The sequence below is a fragment of the Pongo abelii genome, chromosome 2 (genome assembly GCF_028885655.2).
Source record: "Pongo abelii isolate AG06213 chromosome 2, NHGRI_mPonAbe1-v2.0_pri, whole genome shotgun sequence".
Classification (NCBI taxonomy): domain Eukaryota; kingdom Metazoa; phylum Chordata; class Mammalia; order Primates; family Hominidae; genus Pongo; species Pongo abelii.
In genome coordinates, this window is record NC_085928.1 from 28695647 (window position 1) to 28713591 (window position 17945).

General features: G+C 35.7%; 1 protein-coding gene across 1 annotated transcript in view; it reads right to left on the reverse strand.

The window, feature by feature from the left end:
- Window positions 1–326: 326 nt before the first annotated feature.
- The window catches only part of LOC112132717 (putative uncharacterized protein encoded by LINC00336), an 87129-nt gene continuing 69510 nt past the window's right edge, over window positions 327–17945 (reverse strand). Inside the window, exon 5 of the mRNA XM_024245095.3 lies at window positions 327–1363. Within this exon, the coding sequence (XP_024100863.2) occupies window position 1363 (1 nt within the window). The 3' untranslated portion in view covers window positions 327–1362. The remainder of the gene's footprint in view (window positions 1364–17945) is intronic.

Sequence of the window (17945 nt, forward strand, 5' to 3'; positions counted from 1 at the left end):
GGTATAAATACTAGAAATAAATAGACCAGATTCTAATTATTTTCAGATGATTGGACAAAATCAAATACTCAAAAAATCTGGAATAACTGCTATGAGACTGCACAAGCACAGGTCCTGCTAACTTAAATACTACATGTTTGACACATATTTTCTTTTTCACTCCACAAACATATTGTGTACCATGTGTTAAGTTATTATGCTAAATTTTGGAGATTCAAGTTAAGCAGCATTTATGAAATTGTGTCTACTGTGAGAGACAAACATTAATCGAATGCTTACATTGACATAAATCACAGTGTGATAAATCTTCTTTTTTTTTTTTTTTTGAAAATTTGACTCTGGGCGAGAATCTCAGTCTGTCACCCAGGCTGGAGTGTCATGGCGCGATCTCAGCTCACTGCAACCTCTGCTGCCCGGGGTTCAAGCAATTCTCCTGCTTCAGCCTCCCTAGTAGCTGGGATTACAGGCACCTGCCACTGCCCCTGGCTACTTTTTGTAGTTTTAGTAGAGACAGGGTTTCAACATCTTGGCCAGGCTGGTCTTGAGCTCCTGACCTCATGCTCCACCTGCCTCGGCCTCCCAAAGTGCTGGGATTACAGCCATGAGCCACCGCACCGAGCCAATAAATCCTCTTAATGGAATAAATAGCAACCTATGGGGGAATTCAACTTAATCTGAGGAACTGAAAAAAAAAAAAAAACCTACATTTAAAGAATGATGAGAAGTTAATTAGATGAGACAGAGAAAGCAGGAGAAAATGTTTCCAAAAGAAAAATAGCACATGCAGCAGCACTCAGCGTGGGCATAGGCCATTACAGAAACTGAAAGATGGTTAGTGTTGTTGAGAGACATTTCTCCATAAGAAGTATTATGGATGACTTGAATCAACTCTTTTACTGGACTATCTTTCCAAAATATTTATATAGCAAACAACCTTGGAAAATACATAGTTTCTGCACTTCTGCAAAGTGCAGATCTGTTTCCCCATGCAGAACAATAAAGATAACATCTTCCTCCAGGGCAAAGCTTGGACAAGTTTGCTAGCAGCCTACTTTTTAGAATACATCCTAAGCTGAAACACAGATTCACTGTGTGCACAGCATCCACCTGAGTCTTCCTCCACATCATCCTCATGGCACTTGAGGGTCAAGAGAACCATGTGAACATTAATCTCCCTCTTGTACCATGCACAGTAATATTCTTTGTCTCTGACCCAGGGGTTTTGTGTCTTCTGGCAACATCTTTGAAACTGTGGCAGCTGCATTGTTAAGATTTCAAGTAGCATAAAATCTTTTCCCCTCTGGAGTTTGTGACAAGTAGGAACACAGCAAAGACAGCTTGGGAGAGAATTCAAAATATGAATCTGGAAAAGAAAGCAGGATTTTATGAGACATGGTCAGAAGTAATGTTGCAAATATTGAACAACCATTCTAACACAGGCACTAACCAATGTGAATGAACTCAAGACAATTGGACAAGCCATTAACAAGCCAATATGGTTTTAGAGCTTCATACCAGCTGAATATCACACATAGCCTGGGATATTTTATCTTAAGAAAACTACAAAATCATCATAAAACGTTTAGCTAGGGGGTGGTACTAGCAGATCCGGGTTTTTTTAGGCAATTATTCTGATGACAACTAAATGTAACTTGTGAACATGAATACATGTCTGAACCAGAGAAAAAAAATTATTGTACGATGATGATATTAGTGGAGAAATCTGAAAATGTGATCAAAATTTATATATTATATAATAGTTTTATACTGGTAATTTTTTGATGCTGACCACTGTACTTTAGCCATATAAAAAAATTACTTATTTTAAATAAATACACACTGAAGTATTTCAATATAAAGAAGTATCATGTTTCCAATTTACTCTCAAACAGTTCAAAATATATAACTATAAAGAGAGAAAAAAGGAAAGATGGAAGGAAGGGAAAGGGGAAGGAAGAAAGAGAGAAAGAAAACAAGAGAGAGTGATAAATGTGGTAAAATGTTAACATTTGGGAAATCTATATAAAGAGTATATGGAATTTATTTTGAAACTTATGTAAATCTAAAATTATTTCAAAAAAACTTAAAAAGTACTATGTTGGCAATATGGAAAATGGTTTAAAGGAGGTCACATATAAAGTGAACAAAACATATTTTTAATTAATAAATTTATCTAATTTTTATATACAACTAAAGCACATTATCACTTGATCTAGTTGACTTCTATCTTACCACTATAAAATGCAATGCAGTTATCTAATTTTAATTAGTCTTTTATTATTCAGACATTCCATAATATAAATTTATATTATTATATTATTCTATAATAATTTTTAGCAATTTTCCAGCCTTATATCTAAAAGTTGTAAAGGTTTTTCTTGCACCTCTTCTCAATTTTCACTGAAGAGTATTGTCCTAAATTTTATATTTCTGAAAATTTTTTCCACTGTGCTATTTTAATTTTCTTGGTCTTCTCTCTACAAAGCGATGGTTCTTTTATTTCTCATTCATGACCCAACCCAATTTCCACACTTCATGACCATCTCATCTACTTCTCCATTGCTTTGTGCAACTCTGCAATTAACTAACTTTATATGTTGTTAGCTTGCCCAGCATAGAACCATCTGCAGACTTAATGAACAATCTCTCCATTCCATCACTGGAGAAGATGCTAATTAATTATTAAATTATAAGGTAGGGTATGAAAAATCAATTTCTCTCTCTCTTTCTGTTTTTTTTTTTTTTTCTCTCTCTCTCTCACACACACACACAGAGGCAAAAATACAGGTACAGACAAGCTAATTTTAAATTCTGGGAAGGTTAGATGACAGGAGAATCTCAATAAAAAGCCTGACTAATTTTTGAATGCTTTTGTGTTATGCTATTTGTCATTAGTCCACTGACCAAAATAAAAGATTTTAGGATCTCCTGCCTCTGTAGGAGAGTCTCGTACTTAATCAACAACAACAACAAAAAAATGCCATCTGTCATCTTTTTGCAGCTAGATTGTACCATGTTGAAAACTGGGTGAGTTGTGTAAGGTATCAGAGACAGAGAGTGTTCTGCTGGATTTTTTTGGATCTTGGTGGAGCTTGCAGATATACTGGAGAGGCCCGGGTTGTCCGCTCACTTTCAGTATAACCCAGGCTACTTAAGCTTCGGTGAACTTCTTCTTAGAAAAAAGAACTGAACTCTCAGCTTCATTTTGTTTTTCTCCTATGAAAATAGTATTATCTAAAGGACATGTAATTAAAAGGAACCAAAAATAAGGCTCTGTAGTCCAGAAGTCTAGGGTTCCTGTTTCTTCCCCAGTCCCTGAGAATCATTTATATGTTGACAGGATGCACCCATCCTTGAGTAACAAGTCAACCCTGAGGATACTAGGAAAATCAAAGCAGAGAAAATTAGACAGAGGCCAAATGTATCTTTAGAAAGGCATTTAAAGTAATCAGATAATAGTAGCATCTGCAGTTTCAATCACAAAATCAATTCATGTTTGATTTGATGACATTATGGCAGCAGTTATCAGTGTTATCAGTGAAACAAATCCTACACTCTGAGGAACAGAGGCAGGAAATGACACATCACCAAGCTCAGCACAAGAAGAAGTACAATTAAAATTAATGTAATATTTGGGTCACTCCATGTACTGCATAGAGATAGGGGGATAAATTGGGTGACCTTTCACTCTTCCCTTCCGCCATACCATTTCTGTTTCTGTGGAACAGGTGGCTTCTCAGAAACAAACCTGACTTGATGCATTAAAATTTGACCTCTAGCTAACATCCATCTCTCTGGTGTCAGGCCCCCATCTAAAGGTAATACTGAAGAAAAGTTAATACAGGAGAGGCTCAGGTGTCCACTGTTATGTAAGTGGCTACTTCTAATAGTATTAGATTATCTGTGGATGAAAAAAATGGCACCATCTGACAGCCTTTGGGCATTTAGTAAAATAATAAATAACTAGCAAGAAAAAAAGTCTTTTTCATGCCAAGAGGAGAACAGTTGGGTGTCTCTGATCTACCTGTATTCGTTGGATATTTTAGCCAATTTCTTGTACCTAACCAGACAGAATGGGGAACTTTTGAAACAGAAAACCTCCTGATATAATCCTTTTTTAAAAAAAATAGTGGTCCAGAAATGTAAAAATTATTTTATATATCATCTTACTTTTGGATCTTGTTATTACCAGTGACAGGGTATGAGTACTTCCCTAAGCTGCTGAGTTTTCCCATCCCGATGCTGTCCCATGGACACCTGTTAGCCATAGGTAGAAGAATCATTGTCTAGAATTGTTTCTCTTGCTCCACTCTAACGCTGCATTAACCACTGACTCTCTGGCTTTCTAGTCTTTTCTGCTTGAACCAAAGAGGAAATTGAGTTCCAGATACCAGCAACCTAGCTTTCATAAGGGCTATCATCTCTTCTTTGAATTTGTATCAGGCACTGATAGGGAAAGTCACAGGCACTCACCATTCCTAACCTATCTCATCAGTGTGTCAGTGTCAAGGCACATGTGTGCAGAAAACCCTGCCAGTGCCCAGTAAACAGGGATTTCCTATTTATACATTCATTAAACAATTATAGGCTGGGCGCAGTGGCTCACACCTGTAATCCCAGCACTTCGGGAGGCTAAGGCGGGTGGATCACTTGAGGTCAGGAGTTTGAGACCAGCCTGGCCAACATACTGAAACCCCATCTCTACTAAAAATACAAAAATTAGCTGAGCATGGTGGCACGTGCCTGTAGTCCCAGCTACTTGGGAGGCCTAGGCAGAAGAATGTCTTGAACCCAGGAGGCAGAGGTTGCAGTGAGCTGAGATCACACCACTGGACTCCAGCCTGGGCAACAGAGCAAGCCTCTGTCAAAAAAAAAAAAAAATTACAAACCAATTTTTATGTTGCAGAACATTGATCTCTGTTCTCAAGAAAATCATCACTCATCAAAGGAGTTCTCTAATTCTTCCTCTGTTTAAATCCTCTTTCATTTTGACTTTAGTTTTTGTTTTTTCTCCATTTGTTACTGAAGTGTTTCAAATTTCCAGTCTTACAGACTTAGTGCCTCTAAGCTGAGCAGTCCAGCCAACAGGCTACTCTTTATTAGTGTCAACCATGTCCTCAAAGACTCTCCTTCCAACCACTCTTCAGCACCCACTTTTCCACTTTGGGCAGATTGTCCACTAACCTGGATGAGGTGTTGTAACTCAGAGGCAGATGTGAATCTAGAATGCATGACACCTTGATGGGTGCAGATTGAGAATACACAGAAAGTCAATTAGAGAAATCATGCCAAGGACTGTGCAAATCACATTCCAACTATATTTCATTTAGTTTCCACAACAATACTATGAAGTAGATAAAGACCATTAGTCTTAAGATGAAGAAAACTGAAGCTTAGAGAAAGCAACTTCCCCAACTCACATAGTTAAGAGATAAATCAGATTTCCAGATCTAAACTATACCTTCTTCCTACCTCACTAAATTGTTAGCTTGCTCCATAGGATTGGGAATATTTCCCTTTGATAGTTAGGTCATAAATCTAAACCTGTTTTCTGGAAGATTTTTCTGATTAACTGAGAACCACTAACTACAGCATTTAATCTCAGTTCCAGAGCAAGTCATTCCTCCCCACGTGCAAGAGTCAAACATTCATCAATTTGATCCTTCTCATTAGACTATAAGTCCCTTGAGAAGAAAGTTGATATACATTTAAACTAAAACAACTTTCGCAGCCTTCAAATGAAGCACAGTCCAGGATAGATGATTCAATGAATATCAAGAATGTCAGCTTCTCAAGCAGACTACTGTGTACATGTGCTCCCATTAGGCATAGAGACTATGTTTTCATGTTGGTTTCCACTATGATTTAGATAAATATGTCTTAATTTTTAATTGCTCTATAATTGGCAGTGAATTCCTAATTCTTTAATTTTCTCTGCCTTGGTTTCTTTATCAAGTAGTTAATTATGTGTAAAATAAGCAGATGTACTTTTACAGCTGGCTTCTAGAAGTAACCCTTTGACAGATCTTTTCAGTAAGCTAAAGATCACTCATGAAAAACTCCCCCAACTTCTTTTTGCATGTAAATTTTTATTTTTTTTTATAGACTAGGGTGCTCCTATAGTCTAGATAAACTAAGTTCCCAGAAAGAATCACTTATCTTGTGAGCACAGAACTCAGTAGAAAATGAAAGAAGTGCAAAGCTTGAATTTCCACAAAGTCTAAGAACAAACACTTTGGAAAATTAAATTCTGTTTACCAGGCATTTCCACTCAAATGGCAGGTTGTGGTGCTAGAAAAGTTACATCAAAAAAATTACATCTACTTGATACAGTTGGTTTAGAAAGCAAGTTCAATATGAAGGGAAAATGCTATGACACATTGACAACAGCAAAGGATATGTCTTATGTGCCAGAGAAGTATGAGAAAAAATATTATTATCATGGAAGGTAATAACCAAAAAACTACTTTTCTTCATTTAAAGCTGTCAAAATGGATGGAATGGGAAGAGATTTTGGAGTTTAATCTCCTTTTTTCCTCCCTAAATGAAACACCAAACCTGTTAAAGTAAAAGCCTAATTTACTGGAGTATGTTTTAGTCTTATGCAACTTTCAGAAAATTGAAACAGCGTTTTTCACCCCAGTTTCCTGCAATGTACATCATTGAGCTGTTTCTCTCTCTTTTGCTGTGCTGCAGCAAAAGTATTTACTGTATTGACATTTGCATTTTGATTATAAGTCTGACAGGCAGCTTTATACTGAGAGCTCAACTGGTTTTTGTTGTTGTTGTTTCTAGCTTCCAATATTATTAAACTTTGGGCTGGGTGTACTGGCTCACACCTGTAATCCCAGCACTTTGAGAGGCCAAGGAGGGTGGGTCACTTGAGGTCAGGAGTTCGAGACCAGCCTGGCCAATATGCTGAAACCCCATCGCTACTAAAAATACAAAAATTAACCAGACATGCTGGCGCATGGCTGTAATCCCAGCTACTCGGGAAGCTGAGGCAGAAGAATCACTTGAACCAAGGAGGCGGAGGTTGCATTGAGCTGAGATCACACCACTGCACTCCAGCCTGGGCAACAGAGTGAGACTCTGTCTCAAAAAAAACTCTATGCCTGTCAGTGTGCTTCAAAAAATCACATTTTGTCAGTTTTGTTAGTACACCACTTAATGTTACACAGAGTAGATCTAAAGGATGGACACTCCTTCTGACTTCGTATTTGAAAATACATAATTTTAAGAAAAAAATATGTCTAACAATATTCTGATCATCTTTGGCAAAGGAAAAAAAAATCCAGGAACTTGATTTTTTTTAATGTTCTGGTTTGTCCCTGGTCTTTACAGAACCATTTCACCAGGCATTTGCTTCCACCACCAAAGAAAACAAATGGAAATAAATGTATACCAAATCTCACGGCTTCATCTTAGCTTCCCATCTGGAAATCTTTCTGAATTCTACCTCTAATCAGCCACTTCATCCCAAACTCAAATTTTACTACTTTAAAGTTTGTTTTATAATAAAATACTCTAAAATATCAGCCTTAGACATTCTCTGTGAAATCATTTGTTAATAGCGATATTTTTTTCAGAAAACATAATAATTATAGTAAATAGAACAGAGTGAAGATGTGTATATACAGCCACATACACACAGACATATGCAGATACACATATACACAAAAAGCTTGAAACTCTCACCCCTGCCAAGCTTAACCCTTCAGGTATCCCAAAACAGAAAAAAAAAAAAAGTTGGACATAAACAAAATGGAACATTGTAGGTAAGTAATTAGGCAATGGGTGAGTGGCCATTCTCAATCTTGCATTCAATAGCTAATTATATATATTACTTCATTGCTACAACTTGGGTTATACACTTGTAAACTATGGCTGATTACTTTATTGAAAGCTATACTTATAAAGAAAGTTGAGATCCTAGGATGAAATAGGCTGACATAAGCTACCAAATGTTATTAGTGGACTTCCTCATTACCAAAATCCATTTCCAAATACTCTACCATCCCCAAGGATTCGTATTCTGTTTCTCCATAGTATTGTTAAACTAGGGGGCTCATCAATTTACAGCAGTAGCTAGGGATGAGATTCTTGAACTTGATGGTGTATTCTGGCTTCATTTATTTTTATTTTTTACCCTATATACTACATTCAACGATTTTCTTTCCTCCAATTTCAAATCATTATCTGTGGATCAAGATTACATGTCTTGACTTTTTTCATCAAGGGCTATTTCTTCTCCAAAATATGTGGTGTCAATTGCAACAAAAACAAAAATTGAGTGGGACCTAATTAAACTAAAGAGCTTCTGCACAGCAAAAGAAACCACCGACAGAGCAGACAACCCACAGAATGGGAGAAGATATTTTCAAACTATGCATCTGACAAAGGCCTAATAGCCAGAATCTATCTATAGGGAACTTAAGCAATTCAACAAGCAAAAAAACAAACAACCCCATTAAAAAATGGGTAAAAGACATGAACAATTCTCAAAAGAAGACATACAAGCAGCCAACAAACATAATGAAAAAATGCTCCACATCACTAATCATCAGAGAAATGCTAATCAAAACTACAACGAGATACCATCTCACACCAGTCAGAAAGGCTATTATTAAAAAATCAAAAAACAACATATGCTGGCGAGGCTATAGTGAAAAGGGAACACTTACACACTGTTGGTGGGAATATAAACTAGTTCAGCCACCATTCCAGAAAGCAGTTTGGAGATCTCTCAAAGAACTTAAAACAGAACTACATTTTGACCTAACAATCCCATTACTAGTTATATATCCAAAAGAAAATAAATTGTTCTACCAAAAAGACATGCACTCATATGTTCATTGCAATGCTATTCACAACAGCAAAGATATGGAATCAACCTAGGTGGCCCCTCAGTGATGGATTAGATAAAGAAAATGTGCTACATATCACCAACAAGGCACATGTATACATATGTAACAAACCTGCATGTTGTGCACATGTACCCTAGAACTTAAGGTATAATAATAAAAATAAAAATGAAAGAAAATTAAGGGAGCAGAATGATACAATGTCAGCAGACAATAATAAATGACGTCAATAGGAAGAAAAAGAAATTCAAAGACCAACATACACAAATACAAGTACATGTAAAACTGGACAAATCTGAATAAACTCTGTAAATTAAAAAAAAAAAAAAGAAAATGTTCTACATATACACCATGGAATACTACGCAGCCATAAAAAAAGAACAAAATCATGTCCTTTGGAGCAACATGGATGAACTTGGAGGCCACAATCCTAAGCAAATTAACACAGGAATAGAAAATAAAATGCCACATGTTCTCACTTGCAAGTGGGAGCTAAACAGTGAGCATACATAAACATAAGCATGGGAATAGAGACTGTGGACTACTAGAGGGAAGAAGTAGGAGGGGGATGTGTGTTGAAAATCTACCTATTGGGTACTATGTTTACTACCTGGGCACAATATACCCCATGTAACAAGCCTTCACATGTACCTACTATCTAAAATAAAAGTTGAATTTTTAACATAAAATAAAATAAAAACAGCAAAACACACACACACACACACACACACACAACTGCTAAGATTGTTTTTTACTTGCATTTGATTTGCTAATGAAGCAAACTAGACTGGCAAAGAGGAGATAAACTCATTAATTCAAGGTTGTTTGGAGATTTTCTTTTTCTTATAAAATTTAGCCAGTTCCTATTAAAATGTAAATAATTCAAAATTAACTCTAAAATAATTTGAAACTGTAAAAAGGAAAAAAGAGAAAGTAAAAGAGACTAAAGAGACTGTTTTTTAAAAAATCAAACTGCCATGGAAACTTCTTTACCCAAAATTTTGGTCCATAGCCTTCATTAGGTTACCTATCAGGGCAAAAAACATTTAGCCATATGAATACTTCCCAATTTTGTCAGAAACATAATGTGGATAAAACTGTATTTTATAAACTAGTAAGTTTGTGTGATTACCTCATGAATTAGATTCTAAAATGAAAGCTATAAGGTCTGTATTTTGGTGTATGCGTATATATATGTGTGTATATGTATACATATATGCTTGGATGTATTTTTGCGTATGTACATGTATTACATTATATGTTGTGTCTACATGGTAAAAGCTGATATACAGTCAACCAGAAATTCCTCAAAGATAAATGAGTACTCATATAAAATAAGAAATTTATAGTAATAAATCTAAATACCTTTTAATTTACAAGACTTAAGTAAATCATTAATACATAAGGCGGTTTGAAAATTGTTGGTAAAATAAAAATAAAATATGTCTTCAAAAAAGAGAAAAAAATGTGGCACACATACACCATAGAATACTATTCAGCCCATTCAAGTAATCAGAATGCTTTTTGTAAAAGAACAAAGAGAATAAGAAGTTTCATTAGCAGCAGTAAAGGTAAAAATACCTAATACAGTCTAGAAACATGCCCATGGAAACACCAGTATTAAGCAATTCTTTCCACACATTAAAAATGGAGTTAACTCACAGAAATCACAGAGTAAGTACTTATTTGTACCAAAGGCAGTAAAAGATATTGCTTTTACCAATCTTTACATGACATTCACAGAAAAACGTGGGTTCCACGATCTTTAGCACTCAATTCTCATAGCCTGATTCTCCAGAACTCAGCCTTAAACCGGACATTAAATTTTAAGCAAAAGAAAGGCCAAAGATGAATCCAAACAAGGAAGAGAAGCAAGAGGCAGGTGACTGGTGCACAGGAATGGGCTCTGGAAGGAGCAGGGATCAGGTAACAAGGATTTTTTTTTAAATGGGTTCATTTCAGCCATCATCTCCTCACTAACAGAGGTATAGCTCAGCTTGTAAGATTCCCAGTCTACAAAGCACAAAATAGAAATATAGTTGGTAGGATAACTTGGTTGCTGGATAATTCACTTTTACATGTGGTTTCCAAAAGAGATGCATTAAATAGCAAGATAAATATTAACCAATTTTCAAACTGCTGCTCTTTCATTTAGTATAGATTTCAATGTCACTCTGTATACTGAAGTGTAAGACTAATTAATTAATAAACTACAGTGGTATCCATTTGAAAATATTTATTTTCTCTCAATAAATGCTCCATTAGAATTACTCCATCATATAAGAAATTCCTCCAAATTCCAATTAAGGCATATTAGCTATGCATGAATTAACATTGGCATAATAAATGCCAAATAAATTAATAACTATCAACCACTAATTATATGAAGAGACAGCAGAAAAATTGAAAAAGATTAAAATACAATTTGGGAAGAGGCCCCACCTTGTTTATTCAACCATGAAGAGCTGGGCTGTTGTTTTTATTCCTACTTTTGAAATTCCCATAAAGTTATATCACCCAAATATTCAACAATTCATCATCATTTAGTAGTCTTTTGTTTCTTCTCTACTTGATTTTTCTTTATCCTTGTTGAAATTGAACTTTGAGACATAGCTGAAGTTATGAAGACATAACCCTTCAAAAATATTTTTAAAGTATTACATGTCTAAGACTACAAATAACTTCCCCAGCAATGATTATTTACCACTGTATTTGTCACAAACGGCATTAAAAACAAAAACAAAATCTACATAGGAAGGTTGTCTTAATAGAACAGTCCTGGGGGGTGAGTAGAGACTATACAATAAACATTTAAATATCAAATAAAGTTTCATGAGAAATAGTATATACATTTTATGCTTTGGAAGTCAATTAATTTTGCACTTAAGATTCCCAACATGAGCTTCAAAGGCTATTTTGCTCTTGGCTGGATACAATCTCCACACACACAAATTCCCATGCAACACCCTAAAATATGTTTGTCCAACGAATGGCTTATATTTAATTTCACTTTACCCTTTAAGCATGCACATTTCGAGATGTATCATTTTATTGGAAAAAACTTACCAACTGTAAGAATATGAATTTGTTTAAGCACCCACACTGGGTATGACTTTATATAAAAATTAGCATAAATCAACAGATCCAATGTTTTTAAGATCCAATCTCCTCAATCCCCTAATTTCATTTGTAATAAAGCTACTACCATCCTTTTAAAGTTGCAATTATTGCTATAAGATATATACTTATTGATTAGTCTTGATAATTAAGGAGCAATTAACCACCTACAGGACACTTACAAAGTTGATCTTGTTCACAAAGAGTTTTTAAAGTTGTTTTTGCAATGGGCTGCACAAAACAAGACAGGTGTACAAATATGTGCAACAAAAATAGGGTCACTATCAGGAATATATAAAACTTCAATAGCCTTATCCAAAGTAACCTAGTATCTTTTAGCACTATTTGCAAAATATTAGTTCATTTTAAGTACCTACACATATATTTTATGGTAAATACGAATGTTCATTTTTTTCTTCTCAGATGCAACGTTCATGAATCTAGTGACAGAATTTTGAAAGAGCCACACACAGTTTTCCATGGATAACTAAGAATTTTGGAATATAAAGCATACCGTTTAAGAGAGGAGGAAAGGAATATTAGATTGGAATGAGACATTAGAGGGGTTTCTGGGTGCTTATTAATTTTTTATTGATAGTTGGTTATAAATGTATTAGTTTGTGATAACTTATTGAGCTATATGCATATGATCTGTGTACTTTTCTGTATTATAACTGATACCTGTTTCACGGATATGTAGTGTGGTTGTTACTACAATTTACGTAAATGCAATTTTCCATTCACATTGCTTTTTTCTTTTTACCTTGTCAGAGATAGGACAAGGTTGGATTTTAATTGAGTCTATATTTGTTCCCTTGTGCACTTGTCCTCTTCAACTGCCAGGCAGTCTAGCTCTGGCAATAGGCTCTGGACAGTGAGGAGTTTTGTAGCGGGAGGATTTGGGGCATAAAAGACATTTTTATATTTCATCAAAAGTTCATCCTCGGGACAAACTCAGTGGGGATGTTCAGTTTGTAAATTTTTGCTCTTTGTATAAGTTAACAAATGTTGACACATAATTAATGTTACATGCTGGTAGATAACTTAAAAATTAACTGTTAAAATATAAGTATATAGTTTCTCCAAATTGCACATAATTCTAAAAAAAAGTTAACTCCCTGCCACTTTCAGTGTCATATTAATAAACTAACAGGCAGAATTTTCATATGATCATGGATACCTGCATGTTATTATATTAGTGCAAACTCATGCCAACAACAGGGAAGTTTGGTGAAATGTACCTTCCCTTTTGAACAACAGAAGATGCCTTCTGCGGGTTCTGAGGAATTGTAGCACACTCTCCAGCATGCACACACACACACACACCCCTTTCTGAATGACTTGGAAAACAAAACGTATTTTTCCTTCCTCCTTCAATAAACCCTACTCATGGCTGAAAAGCTGTGAATCTCTAGAGCCCCCTTTTCACTTGGGAGCTCATGCAGCAAGGGCCAATATGAAGGTGCACCACCATTTGATTTAAGCCAGCTGGAACCTTAGGTTACACTGCATGACTTTAGACACTACTCAGCTACTTATTGGCTATGCAATCTTGGATATGTCCCTTAATCTCCGTGGATCTCAGTTTCCTCCTCCTCTCTACGGAAGGAGATAATTTTAACTACCTAATAAATATGTTATTATAATTAAATAAACTTATACATGTAAAATGCTTGGCACTAGCATTGGTAATTATTATCTTTTCTGTGTAGGTATATGTATATGTTAATCTACATATATATACTATTGCTAGAATATGTCAATAATGTATATTTATTTATACATATCTATATATTCATACATATTTATACATTTATAAATATAATATATAAATACTTATTTATACATTTACAAATATAATATATAAATACATATAGATACATGTGTGTATGTGTGTGTGTGTGTGTGTGTATATATATATATAGTATATCAGTAGTCAGCAAACCTTTCTGCGAAGAGCTACATAGTAAACATTAGCACTTTGGGAGCCTGAGGTGTTACATAAATGCTAACACTTACCGTGTAAATAGGCAGTGTCTCAGTTTTACAAATGGAAAACATTAGTTTGCCTAATAGCTACCCAGACTATGTAAGAATTGATGCATGAGGCAATTCTGTTTTCTATTTATACAGTATTCTGCAGCTCTAAAATGACTGTCTTACTCCTTAGACACAAATTTACTCACTCTTCTCTCTCACTCCATTATTCCATTTCACATATGAAGAAACTGCAGCTGAGAGTGGTAAAGTGATTTGTCCAAGATTCCTTAGTTAGTGAAAAGAAAAGGTGGGACTTCAAGTTTACTGCCAACTTTTAAAGGTAATGGCAATAGTCAAATGCAATGAATGAGGCCGGGCGCAGTGGTTCATGCCTTTAATCTTAGCACTTTGGGAGCCTGCGGTGGGCTTGAGCTCAGGAGTTCAAGACCAGCCTGGGCAACATGGTGAAACCATGTCTCTACAAAAAATACAAAATATTAGCCAGGCGTGGTGGCACCTGCCTGTAGTCCCAGCTACTTAGAGTGCTGAGTTGAGAGGATCACCTGAGCCCAGGAGGTGGAGGTTGCAAGTGAGCCATGATCGTGCCACTGCACTCCAGCCTGGGTCAAAAAAAAAAAATTAATGAGAATTTTCCATTTAATATCAAAACTACAAGGTTTGCTGCCTAGCTTAATTTCACATATCTAATGTTATAGAAAGTTTCTTTTTTTTTTTTGAGATGGAGTCTTGCTCTGTTGCCCAGGCTAGAGTGCAGTGGTGCCATCTCGGCTCACTGCAACCTCTGCCTCCTGGGTTCAAGCTATTCTCCTGCCTCAGCTTCCTGAGTAGCTGGGATTACAGATGCCCACCACCATGCCCAGCTAATTTTTATATTTTTTTTAGGTGGAGATGGGGGTTTCACCATGTTGGCCAGACAGGTCTTGAACTCCTGACCTCAGATGATCCGCCCGCCTCGTCCTCCCAAAGTGCTGGGATTATAGGCGTGAGCCACCGTGCCCAGCCTAATGTTATAGAAAGTTTTAAAATGCGCAAACATACAGAAAAAAAAATCACACTCCTTCAAATTTTAATGATTCTTTGGAAGTCACAGCACCAACTTAAAAGACTATATCTAAAAGGGAAATATCCCCAAGGCCTTTTTAATGTTCCTAGTGTATTTATTCCCTCTTTTTTGTTCAAGCAGCTAATCTCCTCATGATTGATTCCTTGTTTAGAAGTAACTCAGTCTCTTAGCCTGACTTTAGACACTGGCCCCTTATTCCCTGGTCTGAATGTCTGTCTTTAGTCTTTATTGTCTCCTCTGAGGACCTCCCTCCCCTTCTACTGCTTGTGGCAGCATAATAACCCCAGGCCCACTTAAACTCAGGTCTCTGCTCTTTGTAGCTAACCAGACCTTGGCTAAGCCATATTTCCCAACAGTTAGCATGCTGCTCCTTAAGACAGTGTCTTTAGAAAATATCAACAGAGAAAGAAACATCACCATGTTAAAGAAGTTGGAATATTGACTTTGTTTATTCTTTCTCTGTGTAGTGATCCAGTCACTCGTTACCATGATATTCATTGTACTATTGTTAATTCAAATACATGCAAAATCATTTAATTAAAATTGCTAAAGCCCATATGATACAATGAATGAACGAATGCATTATTATTTAGTAGAAAATAAATATTTCCATAAGAATTTCAAGATGTTTAGCTACTAATTGTACTACTGCATAAAGAAACGCACAAAAATATTATAGTCTTGAACTTTAAAATAACTAATATGTACAATTATATTTAACAGTATTTGTAAAATTTTTAAGTTTCACATATATTAAAGAATAAATTCAACTTTGTTTGTATTTTTCCCCTGAAATAGCTTTCTTTTTCTCAGATATTCAACGATTATGGCACCACAGTTGTCATTTTTGGCTTTGTAAACTGGACTTTTCTATATATATTCCAACTCTACTTTAACCTTAAGCTATACTAAAGAATAACTTTTCCTGCTGTATGTAATGTTCTGTTTCTGTTAAATACCAGTAGGTACCCAGGCCTCTAACTGCCTACCTCAAAGTGACTTACAATTTTCTAAAAATCACAGCTGCTAAAATAATCAAGAGACCAAAACAAAATAAACATATTCGCCACTCTTTGTCGATATTATCGAATCCTTAATATAGGCCCTGAAAAATCTTTAGTAAATATGTTTTCCTTAGATACTAAGTTTAGAGGAACAAAATGCACCCCTCCCCCATCCCCTCTTGTTAATAGAGGGCTTTTGGTTTTGGTTTTATTTCTTTTCTTTGTTTACTCATTTATTTGCATTTTTTCTATAGTAACTTTAAATATCTTAGTTTTGGTATATATTATTTCCTTACTTCCTCAAATTTTAAATCACAGTTATCCTTTTTGTATTATTTCAATTGTAAACAAATTCTTACTCCCTATTTTGATTTCTTTCAAAGTGAAATAAGTCATCGTCTAAGTCTATTTAGGGTTGTTATAAAGAAATACCTGAGACCGAATAATTTGAAAGAAAACAGGTTTATTTGGGTCATGATTTTCATGGCTGGGAAAGTTCAAGATTGAGCATCTGCATCTGGTAAGAGCCACAGGCTGCTTCCACTCATGGCAGAAAGTGAAGAGGAGCCCATGTGTGCAGAGACTGCATGGTGAGAGAGGAAGCAAGAGAGAGGAGGGAGGTGCCACACTCTTTAACAATCAGCTCTTGGGGGAACTAATAGAATGACAGCATGCTCATTACCAGTACTACAGCATCAAGTCATTCATAAGGGATCTGCTCCCATGACCCAAACACCCCCATTAGGCATCAATTCTAACATTGGGGATCAAATTTCAGCAAGAGATTTGGAGGGGACAAAGAACCAAACTACAGCAGTAATGGCATCTAATATTTAATTTAAAAGCATCTCAAACTATATTGAACATTGGTTTATCACTCTCCTTCCAGAGAGAAACATATACTGCTTGAACCAACTCACAGAAAAATCAAGCCCTGAAAGCATATACTAGTTATCTAAGCATTTATTCCATATTTTATTAATTTATTTTTCAATAAATATCTCTTGAATAATTACTGCATGCAAGGCACTGTGGTAAACATCGATTATGCCATAGTGGATAAAAGACACATGACACCCTCCTCTCAGAGTTTATAAACCAGTGAGAAAGACAAAGAACAATCAAGGTAACTAATAAATAAATATAGATTTTCAAATTGCAAAAATCTTCATAGGGGAAATTATCAGGGTGCAGGGACAGAAAAGAATGGTGGGCCTTACACAGGTGGGGTATTGGAAGATTACACTGATGAGGTATAAATTTGACTGAAGCTGGGAAGATGAGAAGAGGTTACTTCTTGAAAATAGGAAGTAAAAGATCTTCAGAAAAAGAAAGATGCCTATATAAATAGACGTTCCCAATGTGAAAGATAGCTGGGCATACCTGTAACATTAAAAGTGTCCAAATTGGTTTAAATTGTGATTTGAGAAAAAAAAATCACACACACACATAAATTAGATAGATAGATAGATAGATAGGTAGAGAGATAGATAGATAATGCAAAAGGAAGTATGTTTAGGTGGTAACATTTGATGGATCTGCATGAAAAGTGTACGGGGATTCTATGCCCTTTTATTAAGTCTGAATTTTTTTCAAAAAGTTTTTTTAATGTTTTCTACTGGGCACAGTGGCTCACTCCTGTAATCCCAACACTTTGAGAGAACAAGGCGGACAGATCACTTGAGACCAGGAGTTTAAGACCAGGAGTTCGTCAACATGGCAAAAACCCACCTCTACTAAAAATGCAAAAATCAGCCAGGCATGGTGGCACACAGCTACGCTGGAGGCTGAAGCAAGAGAATCACTTGAACCCAGGAGGTGGAATTTGCAATGAGCCAAAGTCACACCACTGCACTTCAGCCTAGGTGAGGAAGGGAGACCCTGTCTCATAAAGGA